The sequence below is a fragment of the Haliotis rubra genome, unplaced genomic scaffold (genome assembly GCF_003918875.1).
Source record: "Haliotis rubra isolate DU_JTF1 unplaced genomic scaffold, ASM391887v1 Scf127, whole genome shotgun sequence".
In the NCBI taxonomy this organism is placed as follows: Eukaryota; Metazoa; Mollusca; class Gastropoda; order Lepetellida; family Haliotidae; genus Haliotis; species Haliotis rubra.
The window spans coordinates 1,266,591-1,290,065 of NW_025765192.1; the positions used below are offsets into that span (position 1 = coordinate 1,266,591).

Here is a 23,475-nt window from a genome sequence, read left to right on the forward strand (position 1 = left end):
AAGAGAGTATTCATATTGATCTTAGAACAGATGTCAGTATTCATATTGATCTTAGAACAGATGTCAGTATTCATATTGATCTTAGAACAGATGTCAGTATTCATATTGATCTTAGAACAGATGTCAGTATTCATATTGATCTTAAAACATATGTGACTATTCATATTGATCTTAAAACATATGTGACTATTCATATTGTTCGTAGAACACAATAGAGTATTCATATTGTTCGTAGAACACAAAACCGCCTCCGTGATGTAGTGGTTCCGGCGTCCGCCCTGAGACGGAAGGCCGCGAATTCGATCCCCGGCCGCGTCATACCAAAAGACGTTAAAATATGGTACTTGTTGGTCCCTGTCTGACGCTCGGCATTAATTGGTACAACAAGGATTGGTCGGCTCGGAGTCAGTATAATGTGTCTGAGTGGGGTATTCATGCTTAACTGCGGCATGGTATCTCGGTAAGCTAGCACTATAAAACCAGCTTAAGTCTGGGCTAGAACAAGCAGCCACACTAACACACGTATGCACGTCGTCATATGGAAAATAAACCCCATTTCACCTCACCTCGTAGAACACAAGCGAGTAATCATGCTGATAAATAACATATGCGAATATTCATCTTTATCTTAGACCGGATTTGAGTAATAATAATATTGATAACAGAACAGACGTGATAATTCATATTTATCGTTGATCACATGGTCGTGATGTGCCAGAAAGACCCGGGTTCCATTTCCCAAATGGGCACAATGTCTGAAACCCATTTCCTGTGAACCCCTCCATGGCATTGATGGTTAAAGCAGCGTAAAACCGTCCTCACTCACATTCTCAGGCTATTCCAACAAACGGTAGTAAAATCTACAAAGTCCGCCAAAGAGAGACAACTCTGGGTAGCTTCTTGCACATGTTTGTGCGTAAACGCTTTAGTTTTCGTTCGTCAGCACGTGTCAGAAAACCATTCATCACGCAGTCGGTCATGGAGGCGGATACATCTACAGTAGTTGACAATGATGAGGATGTCTGTGTTTGGATGACACTGCCAACAATATGTAGGCTTGTTTCCGCAACTAATCAGCCACAGTGTATGCCACCATGACCTGACGTTGTTAATACGATCAAATATTACAGCAAATGTTACGTTAAAACTGTAGAGCGTTATACAAAGTTTCAAATATATTTTTGCGTATATTTCCGATTCATCGTTGTTGCTTGTTCGCTCTGAGTCACGGCTTCTGAAGTAAGGTAGGAGTCTTAGCCCCATGGTCAAAGCGTTCCCCCGTCCCGCTTTAGTACAATGTGTTAAACCTTACTTTTATGTTGTCATGTTGATTGAGTTACAACACAAAATCAAGGATACAATTTATATCACTTATCTAGACTTATGAAGAATAGTATGAAAGAAATGTACACTCATACTAGCATCACTAAGTACTACCGCCTGTTCTGTTAAACACTTGTCTACGCTTGCTGCAGCACACTGCAACTCGACAGAACATCACCAAACTATGTCCACCTTTCCTTCGATGGGCGAGCTACAACAAAATCTCCGTGTCCTTAACTGGTGTACTGCTGTGTGAGTTGGATGAGAGAGTGATGAGCTGATGTGTGAACAATTAGAGGTGAGTAGCTGTAAGATGAGTAGCTGGTATGTAAGCAACTGGTGTGTGAGTAGCTGGAGCGTGAGTAGCTGGAGCCGGAGTAGCTGGTTCGTGATGAGCTGGTGAGGGAGTAGCTGGTTCGTGATGAGCTGGTGAGGGAGTAGCTGATTCGTGATGAGCTGGTGAGGGAGTAGCATGTGGGAGTAGCTGATTCGTGATGAGCTGGTGAGGGAGTAGCTGATTCGTGATGAGCTGGTGAGGGAGTAGCTGATTCGTGATGAGCTGGTGAGGGAGTAGCTGATTCGTGATGAGCTGGTGAGGGAGTAGCTGATTCGTGATGAGCTGGTGAGGGAGTAGCTGATTCGTGATGAGCTGGTGAGGGTAGCTGATTCGTGATGAGCTGGTGAAGGAGTAGCTGATTCGTGATGAGCTGGTGAGGGAGTAGCTGATTCGTGATGAGCTGGTGAGGGAGTAGCTGATTCGTGATGAGCTGGTGAGGGTAGCTGATTCGTGATGAGCTGGTGAAGGAGTAGCTGATTCGTGATGAGCTGGTGAGGGGAGTAGCTGATTCGTGATGAGCTGGTGAGGGAGTAGCTGGTTCGTGATGAGCTGGTGAGGGAGTAGCTGGTTCGTGATGAGCTGGTGAGGGAGTAGCTGGTTCGTGATGAGCTGGTGAGGGAGTAACATGTGGGAGTAGCTGATTCGTGATGAGCTGGTGAGGGAGTAGCTGATTCGTGATGAGCTGGTGAGGGAGTAGCTGATTCGTGATGAGCTGGTGAGGGAGTAGCTGATTCGTGATGAGCTGGTGAGGGAGTAGCTGATTCGTGATGAGCTGGTGAGGGAGTAACATGTGGGAGTAGCTGGTTCGTGATGAGCTGGTGAGGGAGAAGCTGGTGAGGGAGTAGCTGGCGTGGGAGTAGCTGATTCGTGATGAGCTGGTGAGGGAGTAGCTGATTCGTGATGAGCTGGTGAGGGAGTAGCTGATTCGTGATGAGCTGGTGAGGGAGTAGCTGGTTCGTGATGAACTGGTGAGGGAGTAGCTGGTGTGTGAGTAGCTGATTCGTGATGAGCTGGTTAGGGAGTAGGTGATTCGTGATGAGCTGGTGTGGGAGTAGCTGATTCGTGATGAGCTGGTGTGTGAGTAGCTGGTTCGTGATGAGCTGGTGAGGGAGTAACTGGTGTGTGAGTAGCTGGTGTGTGAATAACTTGAGCCGGAGTACACAAACATATAGCTGGTTCGTGATGAGCTGGCTTGTGAGTAGCTTATGTGCGAATAGCTGTAGGATGAGCAGCTGATGTGTGGGCAGCCGTACGCCGAGTAGCTGTAGGATGAGTAGCTGATGTGTGAGTAGCTGTAGGATGAGTAGCTGATGTGTGAGTAGCTGTAGGATGAGTAGCTGTGCGATGAGAGTAGCTGATGTGTGAGTAGCTGTAGGATGAGTAGCTGATGTGTGAGTAGCTGTAGGATGAGTAGCTGTAGGATGAGTAGCTGTAGGATGAGTAGCTGATGTGTGAGTAGCTGTAGAATGAGTAGCTGTGCGATGAGTAGCTGATGTGTGAGTAGTTGATGTGTGAGTAGCTGTAGGATGAGTAGCTGATGTGTGAGTAGCTGTAGGATGAGTAGCTGTAGGATGAGTAGCTGTAGGATAAGTAGCTGATGTGTGAGTAGCTGTACGATGAGTAGCTGATGTGTGAGTAGCTGTAGGATAAGAAGCTGATGTGTGAGTAGCTGATGTGTGAATACCTTGAGGTTTAATAGATGGAGTAGTTGGAGCGTGAGTCGTTATTGCATGAGCAGCTGATCGGTGTATATGTAGATGCCGAGGGAGTGTGGGTAATTGCTAGACGCGATTACACTGTGAGAGAAGCTGATATAAGGTTAGCTTGTGTCAAAATTAACTAACGTTTGAGTAGCGTATGTATGGGTAGGGGTTTGAGGAACTGTACAAGTGCGTTCGTACCCAGTATGTGGGTAACAGATTATTTTGGTGGATGTTGTGTAAGTAAACGCTACATAAGTCGCTGAACGATCTACGAGAAGGAAGAGCTACACTGTTGCCTTACATCCCTTTCTCTGGTTGCCCTATGTCCCTTCGTCGGGTTGCCTACAACCCACCTCCACAGCCCAGCCAGCCACTCACTCTCCAATTGCCTTACGACCCATTTTCCTGTTGCCTTGCATCACTCTCTCAGGTTGCCTTACAGCCAACCCGTCCCCCCACCAATCCACCCACCCTCCAGTTACCTTACGAGCCGTTCCCTGTTGCCTTATTTTCCTCTCTCAGGTTGCTCTACAACCCCCCTCCAGTTGCCCTATATCACTCTCTCGAGTTGCCATGTATCCCTCTCTCAGATTACCTTATATCCCTCTCTCTTGCTACCTTATATCCCTCTCTCAGGTTGCCCTACATCTCTCTCTCTCTCTCTCTCTCTCTCTCTCTCTCTCTCTCTCTCTCTCTCTCTCTCTCTCTCTCTCTCTCTCTCTCTCTCTCTCTCTCTCTCTCTCTCTCTCTCTCTCTCTCTCTCTTGATCTTGATCTTGATCTTGATTTGCCTTATAGCCTTATAGAGGAACATATCCTTGCAACCGTTTCTAACTTAATCACAACAATCCCTTTGCACGCTAATGACGAGTTCAGATGGACCCTAACCTAATTGTACTAACAGTGTGACGATTCCTGCTTAAGTCTGCACATCTCCACAGGGCTACCCAATTCCGAGGATTCTGCGCAGTTCAACGCTGCCTGTGATTCCATCACAGCATACAGGGAGCCTTGACTCCCTTAATCCGATTGAAAACAACAGCGCTGTAGTCTCCATCCAGCTTCTGGGGTGGAGAGAAGGCGGATGGTGTAGAGTGCCTGGTGCACGTTGTCTCAAATATACAGACAAAGTGCCCGTTAGATTGTTTTACGACGTTAAATAACTTAATACTTTACATTCATGAATCCTTAATTGTCTTGTTTTTCCTCGGTGCACTATTAAGGCAGGCAGTCGTTGTCTATGTAAACATGGCTGCTTCCTTGTACCAACAGTGAGTTGAATCTCAGAGTGAGTGAATACAGTTATATGCCAACATTCAAGTCATATATACAAAATGACAAGGCGTGCCTCGAGTACATACAGAACGAGTACATCCTCTACTCCAGCGCATGTGCCGGGAAACGGGAGGTAATTGTCTGGACCCTGATGACTATTAGAAACAAACACGCATTTTTACGAACTGACGGGTGCAAGGCGACTAACGGGATCGGGTGGTCAGGCTCGCTGGTTTGGTTGACACATGTCATCGGTTCCCAGTTGCGCAGGTCGATGCTCATGCTGTTGATCACTGGATTGTTTGGTCCAGACTCGATTATTTACAGACCGCCGCCATATAGCTGGAATATTGCTGAGTGCAGCATAAAACTAAACTCACTCACGAACTGACGGATATATGACGAACTGTCGTGGAGACTCGGGCAGTTACAGTAGGCGTAATTCGTGTGGCGAACTACGGTTATAACGAACTGAAATAGTGGTCCCTTTGTGTTCGTTGTAACCGTAGTTTACTATACTCTGCGTTCAGTTCGGTTATTAAGAATACACACTGGATTCATAACGGATAAGTCGGAATTGACAACCCGATATTGCTGGAATATTGCTAAAAGCGGCGTAAAACCATACTCACTCTCACTCACTGTAAAGCCTAACTGTAAAACGGCGTGGGGTACTCACTCAAGCATACTAGTATTCACGTCCCTATATTATTGCCACCCGTGAAGATACGGGTTAGAATTGGTCTTCAGCAATCCATGCTTGCCGTAAGAGGCGATAAACGGGATCGGGTGGTCAGGCTCACTGACTTGGTTGACACATGTCATCGGTTCCCAGTTGCGCAGGTCGATGCTCATGCTGTTGATCACTGGATTGTTTGGTCCAGACTCGATTATTTACAGACCGCCGCCATATAGCTGGAATATTGCTGAGTGCAGCGTAAAACTAAACTCACTCACGAACTGACGGATATATGACGAACTGTCGTGGAGACTCGGGCAGTTACAGTAGGCGTAATTCGTGTGGCGAACTACGGTTATAACGAACTGAAATAGTGGTCCCTTTGTGTTCGTTGTAACCGTAGTTTACTATACTCTGCGTTCAGTTCGGTTATTAAGAATACACACTGGATTCATAACGGATATTGCTGGAATATTGCTAAAAGCGGCGTAAAACCATACTCACTCACTCACTGTAAAGCCTAACTGTAAAACGGCGTGGGGTACTCACTCAAGCATACTAGTATTCACGTCCCTATATTATTGCCACCCGTGAAGATACGGGTTAGAATTGGTCTTCAGCAATCCATGCTTGCCGTAAGAGGCGATAAACGGGATCGGGTGGTCAGGCTCACTGACTTGGTTGACACATGTCATCGTATCACAGTTCGATGCTCATGATGTTGATCACTGGATTGTAGAGTCCAGACTCGATTATTTACAGTCCGCCGCCACATAGCTGGAATATTGCAGAGTGCGGCGTTAAACAAAAAAACAGCCAACGTTATTTTATTAGCAATAATCTCAAATTATTCAAAGTATTTTTTTGAGAAAGTCATATGTTACGTAAATTAGATTATTTGTCAATTTTACAGTTGTGTTCATTTGACATCTTAAGTTTTAACTACAATTGATCAAAAATTCTAGTATTTAACTTAATGCTATGAATTTATATACATACTCGATATTAGATAGCGTACCTATTACGCCTAATAGTGCTGGTATTAAAATGGGAACTTTTAATCATTGCATAACTGACGTCGAATTGACGAGTTTCTCAAATCTTCTAGCGCACAAATGACGACGAGTGTTGTTACCCGTTCTATCAACGATATGACGCTTCACACTTCCTAGTGTTACCATGTACGTATATATTGTCCTAAGGCCTCACCTGAAGACTAATCGCTGCACAGTGACACCTGGCGAAACCTAGTCTACTGCCGTAAAGACAAATGAGGGGTCGGGCTATATATAAGCTATATATGTCTCGGTGATAACGGGGGATGGTGTAATATAACTACACTATGACAATTATGGCTTCATATAACAATGCATCTTGTTAAAATTCGAATGAAATATCTCTTCCCAATTTTTAATGCACTGATATATATCACCCACGGTTGACACATATACCTAAAAAACCTTTGGGATCCCATTTGTCACGTATCCCAATGTCGAAATTGTCCTGTAAAAGCAACCACAGCCAGCGTGTAGTATTTTCATTTCCCAGGCTATGTTGATTCCATTCAGAGTATAAAAATCGTTGATTCAATCATAAATGTCAAATAATTAAATTAGAAAGAGTGATGAGTACATGTAACATCGAAAACAGCACGGTATATTCTGGTGCACGATGCCAAGCGTTCATTCATTGCTAAGTAGATATATTTCTTTCAAATTTTCTAAAAATACTGAGAATTTGGATTTAAACAAACAATTACCAAAACGTTACAATCCTGAAAAAGGCACCGAAATGTTGCAATTTTCTTTTACCAAACCGTTTCTGTTCTTAATGAGCGAGTTTCCTTATTCAGAGTCATTCAGTGTAAAATACTCTTCCCCTTTGCTTTGTTAAACTGATATATTTCTACAAAACTGCGCAAAAACACTGAGAAGTGGCATGTCACTTTATCGCCCGCGCATCTAAGCCTCTTACAATATATAGTACACTATTCTGGTTCTCTAAACAGTGAAATCAGCAGCATCAGAATGGCCTCTTGTTGAAAGACCTTTTGAAAAACGAGCTCCGCGTTGCTGAAGAATAGGAGCAACGCATAGTATTTCCTCGGTCTGTAGGTAAAGCTTGTCAGTGTGTAACAAATTGAACTTGAAATGTATATCACACTCACTTAAAATGCTATACACACCACCAAAACACCCCCAGCGATAATGACATTTGATTGACAGGTTTTGATGATAGATTACGTACGTGTAATAAGTTTGTCTGTTAGTGTACATTGTAAGTACAGCAGCAGATGTGATCTTTGCTATGTTGGTAGTGATTAGACATGACAAATGTATATTTTGTACAACCGTTGAAAGAAGAGTCGGTAAAGATAAATGGGTAGATTCACCAGCATGCGATACGGCTTGTTTAGAAAGCTGGCTTCCACAGGAGATATTTTTTACTGGGGTGGTTAGTCCATGTGACATGTTTTGTTTGTTTTTGTGTTTTGTTTGTGTGTGTGGGGTGGCAAATGGGTAGCCTTAAGCCTAATGGTTACAAGAGCAGTGGAGTAGCCTAGTGGTTAAAGCGTTCGCTCGTCACGCCGAAGACCCGGGTTCGATTCCCCACATGGCTAAAATGTGTGAAGCCCATTTTTGGTGTCCCCCTCCGTGATATGGCTGAAAGCGTGTAATACCATACTAACCTACTCAGTGTCGTTCGTGTGAAGGTCATCAACACCGCGTGTACATGTTCGAGTGACACCAATCACGTTGATGTTCATGTTCCCATCTAGTTTCCAAACCACACATGTTCCGTAATAAATGTGACACTGTGCAAGTACATGTTGAGCAAAATGAATGAAATTAGATATCGTTTTATTTCAGATGACAAATGGGACTGTGATCCAAAGTTTTTCAACTCTTTGGGCAGTCTTGTTTCCGAATGCTCCATCAAGTCAGCAGATGAAGGGGGTGACGATAGGGAGTTTGAAAGGGTAGCACAGGACACTGTTACCCTTTACAGGTAGGTTGGTTGGTTGGTTGTTTAACGCCGCACTCAGCAATATTCCAGCTGTATGGCGGCGGTCTGTAAATAATCAAGTCTGCACCAGACAATCAAGTGATCAACAGCATAAGCATCGATCTACGCAATTGCGATACAATGACACGTGTCAAATAACTGTCAACCAAGTCAGCGAACCTGACCACCCGTTAGTCGCCCCTTAAGACAGGCATGGGTTGCTGAAGATCAATTGTAACCCGGATCTTCACGGGTTTACAGGTAGGAATACTGTAACTGTAGCATGACAGTTCATAACATTCTCTCACAGTTTGTGTGAGCCACTCTTCATATCCACACTTGATATTGTTGAGCATTGATATTATGAGCATATAAGCATATTCACTAACAAACCCTACTGACTAATTTGGGACCAGAATTCACAATTTTACCCACAGAGTGATGTAAAAATCAGTGACATCACCAAACCACTGTGTTGGGTTGGCTTCTTTCTTTTTATTTGGTTGGGTTTTTAACATTTTTGTTTTGTTTCGTTTTTCTTGGCAAACGTTATCATATTACACATAAAAACAGCAAGAATGACAGATGTGTATTAATGTCCCTTTGTGAAATGCGTTAGACACTGGCTTGAGCCATGAAGTATCAGTAGCAGCTATAACCTGACATCGGGATATCTACCCCCGCAAAGCTTTACCTCATGTGTGCTCATCAGTGTACGTTAGGTTTCAGCCTTGTCTTTGCCGGAGAGATGTGTACCTCATTAACGAAACTAACCAAGCTGGCATTGACTGTACTGCAAATGTCAGATTTGCTATAGATACATGTAACACATCACACGGAGTTAGTTCAGTCATTTAAATACGACAGGCTAATATCTCTATTTTTTTCCTTCGGAAAATGCCATTCGTTTCTAATTCTAACGCGTATAGAAAATAATAAGATCAAATATACTCATGCCAATAATGGTTGTCACCCCCTTCAATTTTTTTAATTGGAGAGGGGGTGTGGGTTGGGGATGTGAGGTATGTATGGGGTTGGGGTGGGCAGGGGGTGACAACCATTATTGGCATGAGTATATATTGGACTGTTTTAATGAGTTTTCCATTTGGGCAGCAATATTGGGGGTGGGGATGGATATTTTGCATCTCTTTGTAGTTAAGCCACGTAGGCGTGTGTCAGACCAAAACATCATGCATGTGTGACACAGTTTAAAATGCCAGATGTTTTTTCTTGACATTGTTCTTCAATATACAAAAATAAATAATGCACAATAGTTATAGAACATCCGATTATTTACCTGACTCCAGTTCATCTGTCAAGTCGACTTTTCCGTATGACAATATAGCCATGTCAAGCTATGCAGTATATTTAAGACAGCTCAGTTGATTGTGTACGGAACTCACAACTTCATCCAGACGATTCCTGAAACTTTTATTGTAAAGAAATATATTTCTTGTACATAAATGTAATGTCCATGTCGCTTGTATATTTCAGAGTGACCGATGCTAGTGGCAAATTGGAAGTGAATGAAGTGGCATCCAAGCCGCTGAAACGAGAAGATCTGGACTCAAATGTAAGAACGAGCATTCAGGTGTCACTAGCAAATACGACGTGAATGTCACATCAAAATAATGAAGAGGTCCATGTGTCCCGGTCAATGTATGACCCCAGTATCCCCTGTGTGTAGCCCCTGCTGGTGGTAAGAGACCCTGTGTGTAGCCCCGGTCAATGTATTACCCCAGTATCCCCTGTGTATCCCCTGCTGGTGGTAAGAGACCCTGTGTGTAGCCCCTGTCAGTGTATGACCCCAGTATCCCCTGTGTATCCCCTGCTGGTGGTAAGAGACCCTGTGTGTAGCCCCTGTCAGTGTATGACCCCAGTATCCCCTGTGTATCCCCTGCTGGTGGTAAGAGACCCTGTGTGTAGCCCCTGTCAGTGTATGACCCCAGTATCCCCTGTGTGTATCCCTGCTGGTGGTAAGAGACCCTGTGTGTAGCCCCTGTCAGTGTATGACCCCAGTATCCCCTGTGTATCCCCTGCTGGTGGTAAGAGACCCTGTGTGTAGCCCCTGTCAGTGTATGACCCCAGTATCCCCTGTGTATCCCCTGCTGGTGGTAAGAGACCCTGTGTGTAGCCCCCTGTCAGTGTATGACCCCAGTATCCCCTGTGTATCCCCTGCTGGTGGTAAGAGACCCTGTGTGTAGCCCCTGTCAGTGTATGACCCCAGTATCCCCTGTGTATCCCCTGCTGGTGGTAAGAGACCCTGTGTGTAGCCCCTGTCAGTGTATGACCCCAGTATCCCTGTGTATCCCCCTACTGGTGGTAAGAGACCCTGTGTGTAGCCCCTGTCAGTGTATGACCCCAGTATCCCCTGTGTATCCCCTGCTGGTGGTAAGAGACCCTGTGTGTAGCCCCCTGTCAGTGTATGACCCCAGTATCCCTGTGTATCCCCTGCTGGTGGTAAGAGACCCTGTGTGTAGCCCCTGTCAGTGTATGACCCCAGTATCCCCTGTGTATCCCCTGCTGGTGGTAAGAGACCCCGTGTGTAGCCCTGTCAGTGTATGACCCCAGTATCCCCTGTGTATCCCCTGCTGGTGGTAAGAGACCCTGTGTGTAGCCCCTGTCAGTGTATGACCCCAGTATCCCCTGTGTATCCCCTGCTGGTGGTAAGAGACCCTGTGTGTAGCCCCTGTCAGTGTATGACCCCAGTATCCCCTGTGTATCCCCTGCTGGTGGTAAGAGACCCTGTGTGTAGCCCCTGTCAGTGTATGACCCCAGTATCCCCTGTGTATCCCCTGGTGGTGGTAGAGAGACCCTGTGTGTAGCCCCTGTCAATGTATGACCCCAGTATCCCCTGTGTATCCCCTGCTGGTGGTAAGAGACCCTGTGTGTAGCCCCTGTCAATGTATGACCCCAGTATCCCCTGCTGGTGGTAAGAGACCCTGTGTGTAGCCCCGGCCAATGTAAGTTCTGTAGTGTATCCCTGCTGGTGGTAAGAGACCCTGTGTGTAGCCCCTGTCAATGTATGTTCTGTGTATCCCCTGCTGGTGGTAAGAGACCCTGTGTGTAGCCCCCCCTGGTCAATGTAAGTTCTGTGTATCCCCTGCTTGGTGGTAAGAGACCCTGTGTGTAGTCCCCTGGTCAATGTATGAGTTCTGTGTATCCCCTGCTGGTGGTAAGAGACCCTGTGTGTAGCCCTGTCAATGTAAGTTCTGTGTATCCCCTGCTGGTGGTAAGAGACCCTGTGTGGAGTCCAGGTCAATGTAAGTTCTGTGTATCCCCTGTTGGTGGTAAGAGACCCTGTGTGTAGCCCCTGTCAATGTAAGTTCTGTGTATCCCCTGCTGGTGGTAAGAGACCCTGTGTGTAGTCCCGGTCAATGTAAGTTCTGTGTATCCCCTGCTGGTGGTAAGAGACCCTGTGTGTAGCCCCTGTCAATGTAAGTTCTGTGTATCCCCTGCTGGTGGTAAGAGACCCTGTGTGTAGCCCCTGTCAATGTATGACCCCAGTATCCCCTGCTGTGTAGCAAGAGACCCTGTGTGTATCCCCTGTGGTGGTAAGAGACCCTGTGTGGTAGCCCTGTGTGTAGCCCTGTCAATGTAAGTTCTGTGTATCCCCTGCTGGTGGTAAGAGACCCTGTGTGTAGCCCAATGTGTTCTGTGTATCAATGGTAAGAGACCCTGTGTGTAGAGACCCTGTCAATGTAAGTTCTGTGTATCCCCTGCTGGTGGTAAGAGACCCTGTGTGTAGCCCAGGTCAATGTAAGTTCTGTGTATCCCCTGCTGGTGGTAAGAGACCCTGTGTGTAGCCCCTGTCAATGTAAGTTCTGTGTATCCCCTGTTGGTGGTAAGAGACCCTGTGTGTGTAGCCCTGTCAATGTAAGTTCTGTGTATCCCCTGTGGTAAGAGACCCTGTGGTAAGAGACCCTGTGTGTAGCCCCTGTCAGTCCAATGTAAGTTCTGTGTATCCCCTGCTGGTGGTAAGTGACCCTGTGTGTAGCCCTGTCAATGTATGTCCCAATGGTGGTGGTTAGAGACCCTGTGTGTAGCCAGTCAATGTAAGTTCTGTGTATCCCCTGCTGGTGGTAAGAGACCCTGTGTGTAGCCCCTGTCAATGTAAGTTCTGTGTATCCCCTGCTGGTGGTAAGAGACCCTGTGTGTAGCCCTGTGTAGGTCAATGTAAGTTCTGTGTATCCCCTGTTGGTGGTAAGAGACCCTGTGTGTAGCCCCCTGTCAATGTATGACCCTGTGTGTCCCTGTCAATGCTGTATCCCCTGTTGTGGTAAGAGACCCTGTGTGTAGCCCTGTCAATGTAAGTTCTGTGTATCCCCTGCTGGTGGTAAGAGACCCTGTGTGTAGCCTCTGTCAATGTAAAGTTCTGTGTATCCCCTGCTGGTGGTAAGAGACCCTGTGTGTAGCCCCTGTCAATGTAAGTTCTGTGTATCCCTGTGGTGGTAGCCCTGTGTGTAGCCCCTGTCAATGTATGACCCCAATGTCCCCTGTGACCCCTGTGTGTATCCCTGTATGACCTGTGTTCCCCTGCTGGTGGTAAGAGACCCTGTGTGTAGCCCCTGTCAATGTATGACCCCTGTGTATCCCCTGGTGGTAAAGAGACCCAGTGGTAGCTCCCCGGTCAATGAGACCCTGTGTGTAGCCCCTGTCAATGTATGACCCCGGTATCCCCTGCTGGTTGTAAGAGACCCTGTGTGTAGCCCCTGTCACTGTATGACCCCAGTATCCCCTGCTGGTGGTAAGAGACCCTGTGTGTAGTCCCGGTCAATGTAAGTTCTGTGTATTCCCTGCTGGTGGTAAGAGACCCTGTGTGTAGCCCCGGTCAATGTAAGTTCTGTGTGTCCCCTGCTGATAGTAAGAGACCCTGTGTGTAGCCCCCGGTCAATGTAAGTTCTGTGTATCCCCTGCTGGTGGTAAGAGACCCTGTGTGTAGCCCCTGTCAATGTAAGTTCTGTGTATCCCCTGCTGGTGGTAAGAGACCCTGTGTGTAGCCCTGTCAATGTAAGTTCTGTGTATCCCCTGCTGGTGGTAAGAGACCCTGTGTGTAGCCCCTGTCAATGTAAGTTCTGTGTATCCCCTGCTGGTGGTAAGAGACCCTGTGTGTAGCCCCGGTCAATGTAAGTTCTGTGTATCCCCTGTTGGTGGTAGAGACCCTGTGTGTAGCCCCCCCCGTCAATGTAAGTTCTGTGTATCCCCTGCTGGTGGTAAGAGACCCTGTGTGTAGCCCCGGTCAATGTAAGTTCTGTGTATCCCCTGTTGGTGGTAAGAGACCCTGTGTGTAGCCCCGGTCAATGTAAGTTCTGTGTATCCCCTGCTGGTGGTAAGAGACCCTGTGTGTAGCCCCGGTCAATGTAAGTTCTGTGTATCCCTGCTGGTGGTAAGAGACCCTGTGTGTAGCCCCGGTCAATGTAAGTTCTGTGTATCCCCTGTTGGTGGTAAGAGACCCTGTGTGTAGCCCCTGTCAATGTAAGTTCTGTGTATCCCCTGCTGGTGGTAAGAGACCCTGTGTGTAGCCCAGTCAATGTAAGTTCTGTGTATCCCTGCTGGTGGTAAGAGACCCTGTGTGTAGCCCCTGGTCAATGTATGAGTTCTGTGTATCCCCTGCTGGTGGTAAGAGACCCTGTGTGTAGCCCCGGTCAATGTAAGTTCTGTGTATCCCCTGCTGGTGGTAAGAGACCCTGTGTGTAGCCCTGTCAATGTAAGTTCTGTGTATCCCCTGCTGGTGGTAAGAGACCCTGTGTGTAGCCCCGGTCAATGTAAGTTCTGTGTATCCCCTGCTGGTGGTAAGAGACCCTGTGTGTAGCCCCTGTCAATGTAAGTTCTGTGTATCCCCTGCTGGTGGTAAGAGACCCTGTGTGTAGCCCCTGTCAATGTAAGTTCTGTGTATCCCCTGCTGGTGGTAAGAGACCCTGTGTGTAGCCCTGTCAATGTATGACCTAGCCCATGTGTATCCCTGCTGGTGGTAAGAGACCCTGTGTGTAGTCCCCAGGTCAATGTAAGTTCTGTGTATCCCCTGCTGGTGGTAAGAGACCCTGTGTGTAGCCCCTGTCAATGTAAGTTCTGTGTATCCCCTGCTGGTGGTAAGAGACCCCTGTGTGTAGCCTGTGTGTAGCCCTGTGTGGTCAATGTAAGTTCTGTGTATCCCCTACTGGTGGTAAGAGACCCTGTGTGTAGCCCCTGGTCAATGTAAGTTCTGTGTATCCCCTGTTGGTGGTAAGAGACCCTGTGTGTAGCCCCAGTCAATGTAAGTTCTGTGTATCCCTGCTGGTGGTGGTAAGAGACCCTGTGTGTAGCCCCGGTCAATATAAGTTCTGTGTATCCCTTACTGGTAGTAAGAGACCCTGTGTGTAGCCCCGGTCAATGTAAGTTCTGTGTATCTCCTGCTGGTGGTAAGAGACCCTGTGTGTAGCCCCGGTCAATATAAGTTCTGTGTATCCCTTACTGGTAGTAAGAGACCCTGTGTGTAGCCCCGGTCAATGTAAGTTCTGTGTATCCCCTGCTGGTGGTAAGAGACCCTGTGTGTAGCCCCGGTCAATGTAAGTTCTGTGTATCCCCTGCTGGTGGTAAGAGACCCTGTGTGTAGCCCCGGTCAATGTAAGTTCTGTGTATTCCCTGCTGGTGGTAAGAGACCCTGTGTGTAGCCCCGGTCAATGTAAGTTCTGTGTATCCCCTGCTGGTGGTAAGAGAACCTGTGTGTAGCCCCTAGTCTGTCTCACAGTCCCTGAACCACCTTATTTTCCCTTCTGCCTAGCCCTCTCTGCAGTGCTAAAGCCCTAAAATACAGCAAGTTTAGATTTCCTCAGGTTCTGAATCTCATCTGAATTTAAATGGGCTTGTTTGCTACTATCAAAATTATATATGTTCAGAGGCTAAGCGTTAGTCTATGTAGCCCCGGTCAATGTAAGTTCTGAGTATCCCCTGTTTGTCGTTAAAGACCCTGTGTGGAGTCCAGATCAATGTAAGTAAGACCATCAACCACACACACGACTGTGTCCCTTTGTTTTTGTACTGTGACGTATATCCACTGGAACCATTTTACCACAATGTCGACGCTTATAACCTGTTGCAGTTATTGTTGCACTGAAGATATATATTTTACTACGAATGACATCTCATATTTATCACGTCAAGAATTTGCAACATATAGTTCCAAAATTGAAACATAATTATAATGTACCTTAAAAAAATATGGTACTTCACTTGTATTGGTTTAATAAATTGTATTAATTATGTGAATGTGATTTATAAATCAGCATGTTTAATTTAATAATTCAGAAGGTAGATACAGGCCGAGAGCACAAGGCAGGAGTTTCTCACATAGTGAGGGAATCGAACCTCACCACGATGAGTGAATGCTTAAACCACATGGTTATCGAAACACGCATATCGAGTTTCTAAAGATATACATAGTTAGCCACAAACCTTCCACTGCTTAAATAGCCCTATGAACTTAAATCTTAAACTGATACGTATGAACTAGTCATGAAAACAGGCAGATACAGATGATATATCGTGCACTCTTGAACCAGGGTAGCACCATTTGTGTGAGTGGTTTCCTGTGTCACCGCACGGGCGTTGGGAAGTGGGTGCGTCAGCCGTCACCGTCACAGCGGGGGCGCCCCCTATCAGCGTTGATGTCATACAACTCCCAACGCCGTCCTGTTGGCAGACAATGTGAACTTTACATGTCCACGTATCTGGGATATTTACATTAACGATACCGGGTGTATATTTTCTTCCAGAGTTTTAACACAATTTACGTCAAGTGACGTCACCTGATAAAGACAAAAGAGGGATTGCTTTGAATTTTATTTGATCGTGTGAAAGTGTATTTGTAAGATTAAAAGGCGCGTGTTTCAGCGATGTTCTGAAGTCTTAACTCTTGTATTCAAAAACAATAAGCGTCCTCTTCATTGGTGGCATTTAGAACACGCCTGTCGAATTCCGTGTGATATATTGTGGTACTGGGGAATTAGACCTTAATGTCATGGCTCGTGAAATGGGGGATATTTGTAACGCCAGACGTCTTGCCAAAGAGAAGGCAACTTCATTCGGAAGGCAGCATTCGGAAGAAACCTTTGAAACGTTTAGATAACCTCAATAATATTTTAGTCTATCCCAAGCTGTAAGTGATTACGTTATTTTTACTAGTCAGTTTTTGTAGGTTTGCGCGGTGATAAAGTATCACTGAATATTTGTTTGTTCGATATTTGTACTTTAGGAAACATATCCTCATACCAATTCCCACTTAAATACATCAAATTAAAGGTACAAGGTAAAACATTTCATATTATTTTAACACTTTTTGATAAAAATATAAGCGTTCATGCACTAGTGTTGGTATATTCGATGTGAAAACAAATCTTTGTATTACACTGGAGATGAAGTTGTGCGATAACTCGCTGCACCCAACAGGTTGCATGAGTTGAATACTCCCCAGGGAGTTGAGTTGGTTAAACGAATGCCAGAAAAAAGACACCCGTTGATCAAGGGAACACTCAAGCGCCTTGAGCATGTACTAGTTGCGTGGATATGTGCGTTTTATAAATATTCAATCATCATAAATAAGAAGAATCCTCGGTATAGTGACTGAGTTGGTCGTGTTTCATATGACACCGATGGCGCTGCTCATAATATTAATCATTGTTTTGAATCAAGTTTCAATTATCTATTTGTTGATATGATGAAGCAGGGGAGTTACTCAGTTAGATGTGAAATACCAAACAAACATCTTCAAACTGAAAACATACATCAACGACCGCCTCCCGGAGAGCGGATGGTCGCGGGTTCGATCCCCGACCGCGTCATACCAAAAAGACGTTAAAATATGGTACTTGTTGGCCCCTGTCTGGCGCTCGGCATTAATGGGTATAACAAGGACTGGTTGGCTTGGAGTCAGTATAATGTGTCTGAGTGGGGTATTCCTGCTTCACTGCGGCATGGTATCTCAGTGGGCTAGCACTATAAAACCAGCTTAAGTCTGGGCTAGTACAAGCAGCCGCACATACACATACACATGCATGCACGTCGTCATATGAGCGAAATATTCTCAAGCACGACGTACAACCCAATTTCACCTCACCTCACATACATCAACATGAACATACATACATGTTTTTTGACTGAATGGGTCAGTGTCATGCTATTCGACGTTTCTGACGTGCGATTTTGTGTAAACGATGCTTTAAGTTGCATGTACAAAATTAACACTAGACTCTCCTTGTCATTCACAAAACAATCTTGACAACAAATAACGGAACGTGTTATAAGAAAGACATTATTGGGTTGTTTTCTCCAAATTCGCCCAAAGCATTACGCCATCATACAGTCTCCCTTGTACACGGTATCAGTTGCAACAGGGCTCCTCTTGTCCTTCTTAACTGAAGAACGCTTTCATAACCACTGCCTTATCTTTCATACTAACAATAATCATCTTTCAGGACTGCTTCATATTGGACTCGGGGCCCAGCGGCATATATGTGTGGATCGGGAAGAAGTGTACTCGGAACGAAAAGAAGTCAGCATGGCAGAGAGCAACAGTAAGTCCTGAAGCCAGCTGAGTGAATGAGGTAGTGAGTGTGTGAGTGCGTACATGCGTGCGTTCGTGAGTGAGGTAGTGAGTGCGTACATGCATGCGTTCGTGAGTGAGGTAGTAAGGGTGTGAGTGCGTACATGCTTGCGTTCATGAGTGAGGTAGTGAGTGTGTGAGTGCGTACATGCGTGCGTTCGTGAGTGAGTGAGGTAGTGAGTGCGTACATGCGTGCGTTCGTGAGTGAATGAGGTAGAGAGTGTGTGAGCGCGTACATGCGTGCGTTCGTGAGTGAGGTAGTGAGGGCGTACATGCGTGCGTTCGTGAGTGAAGTAGTGAGTGTGTGAGTACGTACATGCGTGCGTTCGTGAGTGAGGCAGTGATTGTGTGAGCGCGTATATGCGTGCGTTCGTGAGTGAATGAGGTAGAGAGTGTGTGAGCGCGTACATGCGTGCGTTCGTGAGTGAGGTAGTGAGGGCGTACATGCGTGCGTTCGTGAGTGAGGTAGTGAGTGTGTGAGTACGTACATGCGTGTGATCGTGAGTGAGGCAGTGATTGTGTGAGCGCGTATATGCGTGCGTTCGTGAGTGAATGAGGTAGAGAGTGTGTGAGCGCGTACATACGTGCGTTCGTGAGTGAGGTAGTGAGGGCGTACATGCGAGCGTGAGTGAGTGAGGTAGTGATTGTGTGAGTACGTACATGCGTGCGTGAGTGAGTGTGAGAGCAAGTGAGCCTCTTTGAATAATATTCTAGCTTTATGAAAGTGGTGTCAACGTAAGCTGGGAGTGACGTTCATTGTGACGCGTGTTTCATCACGTTTACCGCTTTCGTGAAACCAACAAGCATGACAAACCTAGAAACATAATTGTGGCGCCCTTGGATTCGAACCTACAATCATAGCTTCCTGTCGTGTCCAAGGGACATCACCCTGAACAGCCACATGCCCACTAGCTCCAAATCCAACCAAATTCCACAACTTAACCAACGATATATTCAAACACACCTTGACCCCATCTCCCTCATGCGCAAACATAACGTTACTCCAGACGTAACGCCTCCATTGCTACGTTACGCGAGGCTTGCATTGAGATATCCAGGTAGTTTTGTTTACCTATTTCGCAAAGCCTTGAAGATGCGACCGAAAAAGTCCAACTATGCTTGCGTTAGCATTACCTGTTTTCTTACCTTTTCCACGGAATGCAGAAGAGGGAAACGTTGCAGGAAAAATAACTACGCTCCATTATCGACTTTTTGAGCTATAGGTTGTTAGAAATAGATAGATGAGATAAAGCGCGGGGTCGTATAGGTTCACCTTGCAGGTGCAGAATGCATCAACTCACCGTCTCTGTGGTGAACAAACATGCAGCCTTAGTACCTGGGCATTTTATGAATTAGAAGAAATGAAATAACTATTTATGGAGTGTTGAGAGTGGTAGCAGATTATACGTAGCACCACAGTTTGCTGGGGTCAAGATATGGAGTCTTTAAATACCTGTCAGATTTGATAACTACGCCGAGCTGGCCTCAGTTGCTGTTAGATGTATGAGCGCTGTTAGAGATTGGGACTAGCACTGTCGAAGTGTTTTCTGGAGTTGTATTTTTGGTCTCATTTTGTTGAAAGATTGCAGCGGCATTTGTTTATATGGAATGAGAATTTTTAAAAATGCTTAATGACGTCAATATTTCGTATAGATAAAGCGGCAAAAGTCTTTCCGAGGATACAAGAAATGTCTGCTAAAAGCAGTGTCGATACATCGTATCATGAGTATCTGTTGTTCATCCCTGGAGTATCAAATGCTGATCATACCAGGTGTCCGCGAAACGGTAAGCGTATACATGGTATAGTGGCCACGGGTTGCATACGTCTCAACCAACAGCAAAGGAAATTTAATTAGTTACCTGAAAAAAGCACGGGAACACGTCATACAAGTTACAATAGGGAATCGCCTCGGACATAAACCTCGTCACTGATGGCGATGAGGAAAGGATTAAAAGAAAACCTTTTAGATACAATACTTAATGTTGATAAGGGTACTTCTACTTTCGAAACTTTGGAGCCATTTTGGAGGTTTCTATGCTTAATTGACACTTTTTAATACAATAATTTAATCCAACTATGAGTGCCGATTTAAGGCGTTTCAGTCTGATTCTTATAGGTTCTACCAGCATACGTATGTGTTCTTCATCAATGATGGATTCCCAGAATGTCTGAGTTTGGAGAAGAATGGTTTTGAACTGTGTTCCTTGCGTAATGGACGCACTACAATCATCTCTAGGGTGAGGTGAGGTGAAATTGGGTTTAACGTCGTGCTTGAGAATATTTCGCTCATTTGACGACGCGCGTGCGTGTGTATGTGTATGTGCGGCTGCTTGTACTAGCCCAGACTGAAGCTGGTTTTATAGTGCTAACCCACTGAGATACCATGCCGCAGTGAAGCATGAATACCCCACTCAGACACATTATACTGACTCCGAGCCGACCAGTCCTTGTTGTACCCATTAATGCCGAGCGCCAGACAGGGACCAACAAGTACCATATGTTTACGTCTTTTGGTATGACACGGTCGGGGATCGAACCCACGACCTTCCGCTCTCCGGGCGGACGCCCTAACCACTACACGGAGGCGGTCTCATTCTCTAGGGAATTATATTTAAGTGATTCTAAGATTCATGGCAAAGATGGCTGACTCCCGTTGTTTATTTGTGTTTACAGGACTTTTTGAGTATGCGAGGGTACCCCGAGTGGACGTCCATTACCCAGGTGGTGGAGGGAGGGGAGACGCCGCTCTTCAAACAATACTTCTCCACCTGGATAACCCCTAACACCCAGAGGGGGGCTGGGGCAGGTGTACAAGACCAACAGAATTGCCAGTACGTTCTTTCGTTACGGCACACATTTTGGTAGTAGCAGCAGCAGTTGTAGTAGTGGCAGGCAGCGGTAGTAGTAGCTGTAGCAGTAGTAGAAGTAGTTGTACTATTAGTAGTTGTCGTTGAAGTAGTAACAGACCTAGTAGATGCAGCAGCAGTAGCAGTAACTGTAGCAGTAGTAGTAGCAGCAGTAGTAGTAGCAGCAGCAGTAGTAGTAGTAGCATTTCTAGTAGTAGCAGTAGCTGTAGTAGTAGCATCATCAGCAGTAGTAATAGTTGCTGTAGTAGTAGCAGTAGTAGTAGTTGTAGCAGCGGTAGTAGAAGTAGCAGCATTAGTAGTAGTTGTAGCAGCAGTAGTAGTGACAGTAGAAGTAGCAGCAGTAGTAGAAGTAGCTGCAGTAGTAGTAGTAGTAGCAGCAGCAGTAGTAGTAGTAGTAGTAGCAGCAGTAGTAGTAGCAGTAGCAGTAGTAGTAGTGGTAGTAGTAGTAGTAGTAGCAGTGAGTAGTGCAGTAGCAGCAGCAGTGAGTAGTAGTAGTAGTAGTAGTAGTTGCAGCAGTAGTAGTAGCAGTAGCAGTAGTAGTAGTAGCAGCAGTAGTAGTAGTAGTAGTAGTAGTAGCAGCAGTAGTAGTAGCAGTAGTAGCAGCAGTAGTAGTAGTAGTAGCAGCAGTAGTAGTAGTAGTAGTAGCAGCAGCAGCAGCAGTAGTAGTAGTAGTTGCAGCAGCAGCGGTAGCAATAGTTAGTAGTTCGCCGTTTGTTTTGAGTAGTGGTAGCAGAATACGAAGCAGCACTGATAGTAATAGTCGCATTGTGTCATTACTTCATTCACCACATCAACCAGATGATTCTTATATAATATAATAATGAGAATATTTATAACGCGCCTGTTTCTAGGCTAGATATCCCATGCTCAAAGCACAATTTTGAACAAACTCACTTGCCTGAGGTGAGACCACATGTATCATGTATGCTTTGTTGTGGGGCAGGACTGAAGTCCTAGAAACTCTCAGGAGTTAAGCTGCCAAACATGGTCACCCATCCAAGGACTTTCCGAGCCCATACTAACGTTGCTTAATTTCAACTGCTGTGACGTGAGCGCTATGGACAGGACCCCACGCCACCACACACGCCACCGTATTCCACCTGCAACACAATTGTTCTTAAACATTTAAACTTTTCTCCAGAATATAGCAATGAGAAATTTGATGTCACCGGACTGCATAAAAAGGCATCCAAAGCCAAGAAGGATTTCATCCCCGACAATGGTATGGGAATTAAACAGGTAATTCATGATTCAATACTTACTTCTTATTCCACCCCAACACTTATAAATGTTACATCATAGTGCAGAGAACAGAGTGGATGATCTTCCATTAACAAGAGCTCCACTACTATAAACGTCTTACATCATAAGTACTAAAGACACCTACTAATTTCATACCATTAACAAAATTTACTTTGATATCGGTGTGTGCACGGATTCATTAAAACACATGATCACCAAAAGATGATTTGCAAACTCAGCAGCAAAGAAGTAGAAGAGATTAAGCGACCTGTGAATCAGTTATTTTTCACTGTGAATATTTCCTATAGATCTGGAGGATAGAACAGAACGCCATGGTGATCCTGCCTGAAGAGATGCACGGGGTGTTCTACACCGGCGACTGTTACATCATCCTCTACACCTACAAGGTCGGCAACAGGGAGAGCTACATCATCTACTTCTGGCAGGTCAGTACGACAGCAGCGAAAGGACATCATACAGTTTGCGAAACGCCAAATAATAATCGGTCTCGATTATCCATCCTGCATGAAATGCGCAAAAGGGATGAAAATATATGAATGGACCCAAAACATTCGGTGATGTTCGCGAGAAGGAACAGCACCAACCAGCCACGCAACCCGCATAAAACGTGTTTTGACTGCCTAACACATTTCTACCAAGTGTCAAAATACTAGAGCATTACTTTCATACAAGTATGTATTCATGTATCGCAGATAGAATACAACAGTCTTCAGTCGTTCTGTAAATTGGATCGTTACCGTCCATATATAGATATAGACATGCCATTCGACACAAGCTTAAACACGCATATATATAACAAGCTGAATACATGGTCTACAATGTTACATTGCATGCAAAATGGTAACCGTTAAATATATCAAGCTCTAGAGATACAATCTTACATCAGGCATTGGTTACCGTACATTATAGTCAGACAAGGACTTCAGACAAGGACTGACTAAGACTTTTATACAAGGATATAAGGATATGAGACATATACAAATCTAGTTTTTAACCGTAGCTTTCGTCTACAGATATTGATCGTATACAACCCATGCTGGGTATAGTCACCGTGTTCATATCAATGACATACAGATAGAATAAGCCAGAAAGAGACACATCACTCACATTTAAGGAAGATGTAGAGTACCACTTCAGCCCCTTACGATCTGTCATTACAGGGCAGCAAGAGCACTATCGATGAGAGGGGAGGATCCGCCATTCTTGCTCAGAGACTGGACGACACTGATCTGAATGGCCGAGCTGTACAGGTAATGGTCAACGTCCACCTAGGGGTGTAATTCTACACGTATTGAAATCATTACAAAAACTCTGATACACTGACACCATGGGCAGTTAGGTTTGACCCGTGAAGATCCGGGTTAGAATTGATCTTCAGTAACCCATGCTTGTCGTAAGAGGCGACTAACGGGATCGGGTGGTCAGGCTCGCTGACTTGGTTGACA

The 23,475-nt window shown here is 45.4% G+C and overlaps 1 protein-coding gene across 1 annotated transcript in view; it reads left to right on the forward strand.

Moving 5' to 3' along the window:
• The window catches only part of LOC124266662 (advillin-like), a 100,831-nt gene that overhangs the window by 36,986 nt on the left and 40,370 nt on the right, over positions 1 to 23,475 (forward strand). The window contains exons 9-16 of the mRNA XM_046701463.1: positions 8,187 to 8,325; positions 9,817 to 9,895; positions 17,772 to 17,870; positions 20,574 to 20,731; positions 21,492 to 21,520; positions 21,909 to 22,006; positions 22,318 to 22,455; positions 23,191 to 23,280. Of these exons, the coding sequence (XP_046557419.1) occupies positions 8,187 to 8,325; positions 9,817 to 9,895; positions 17,772 to 17,870; positions 20,574 to 20,731; positions 21,492 to 21,520; positions 21,909 to 22,006; positions 22,318 to 22,455; positions 23,191 to 23,280 (830 nt within the window). The remainder of the gene's footprint in view (positions 1 to 8,186; positions 8,326 to 9,816; positions 9,896 to 17,771; positions 17,871 to 20,573; positions 20,732 to 21,491; positions 21,521 to 21,908; positions 22,007 to 22,317; positions 22,456 to 23,190; positions 23,281 to 23,475) is intronic.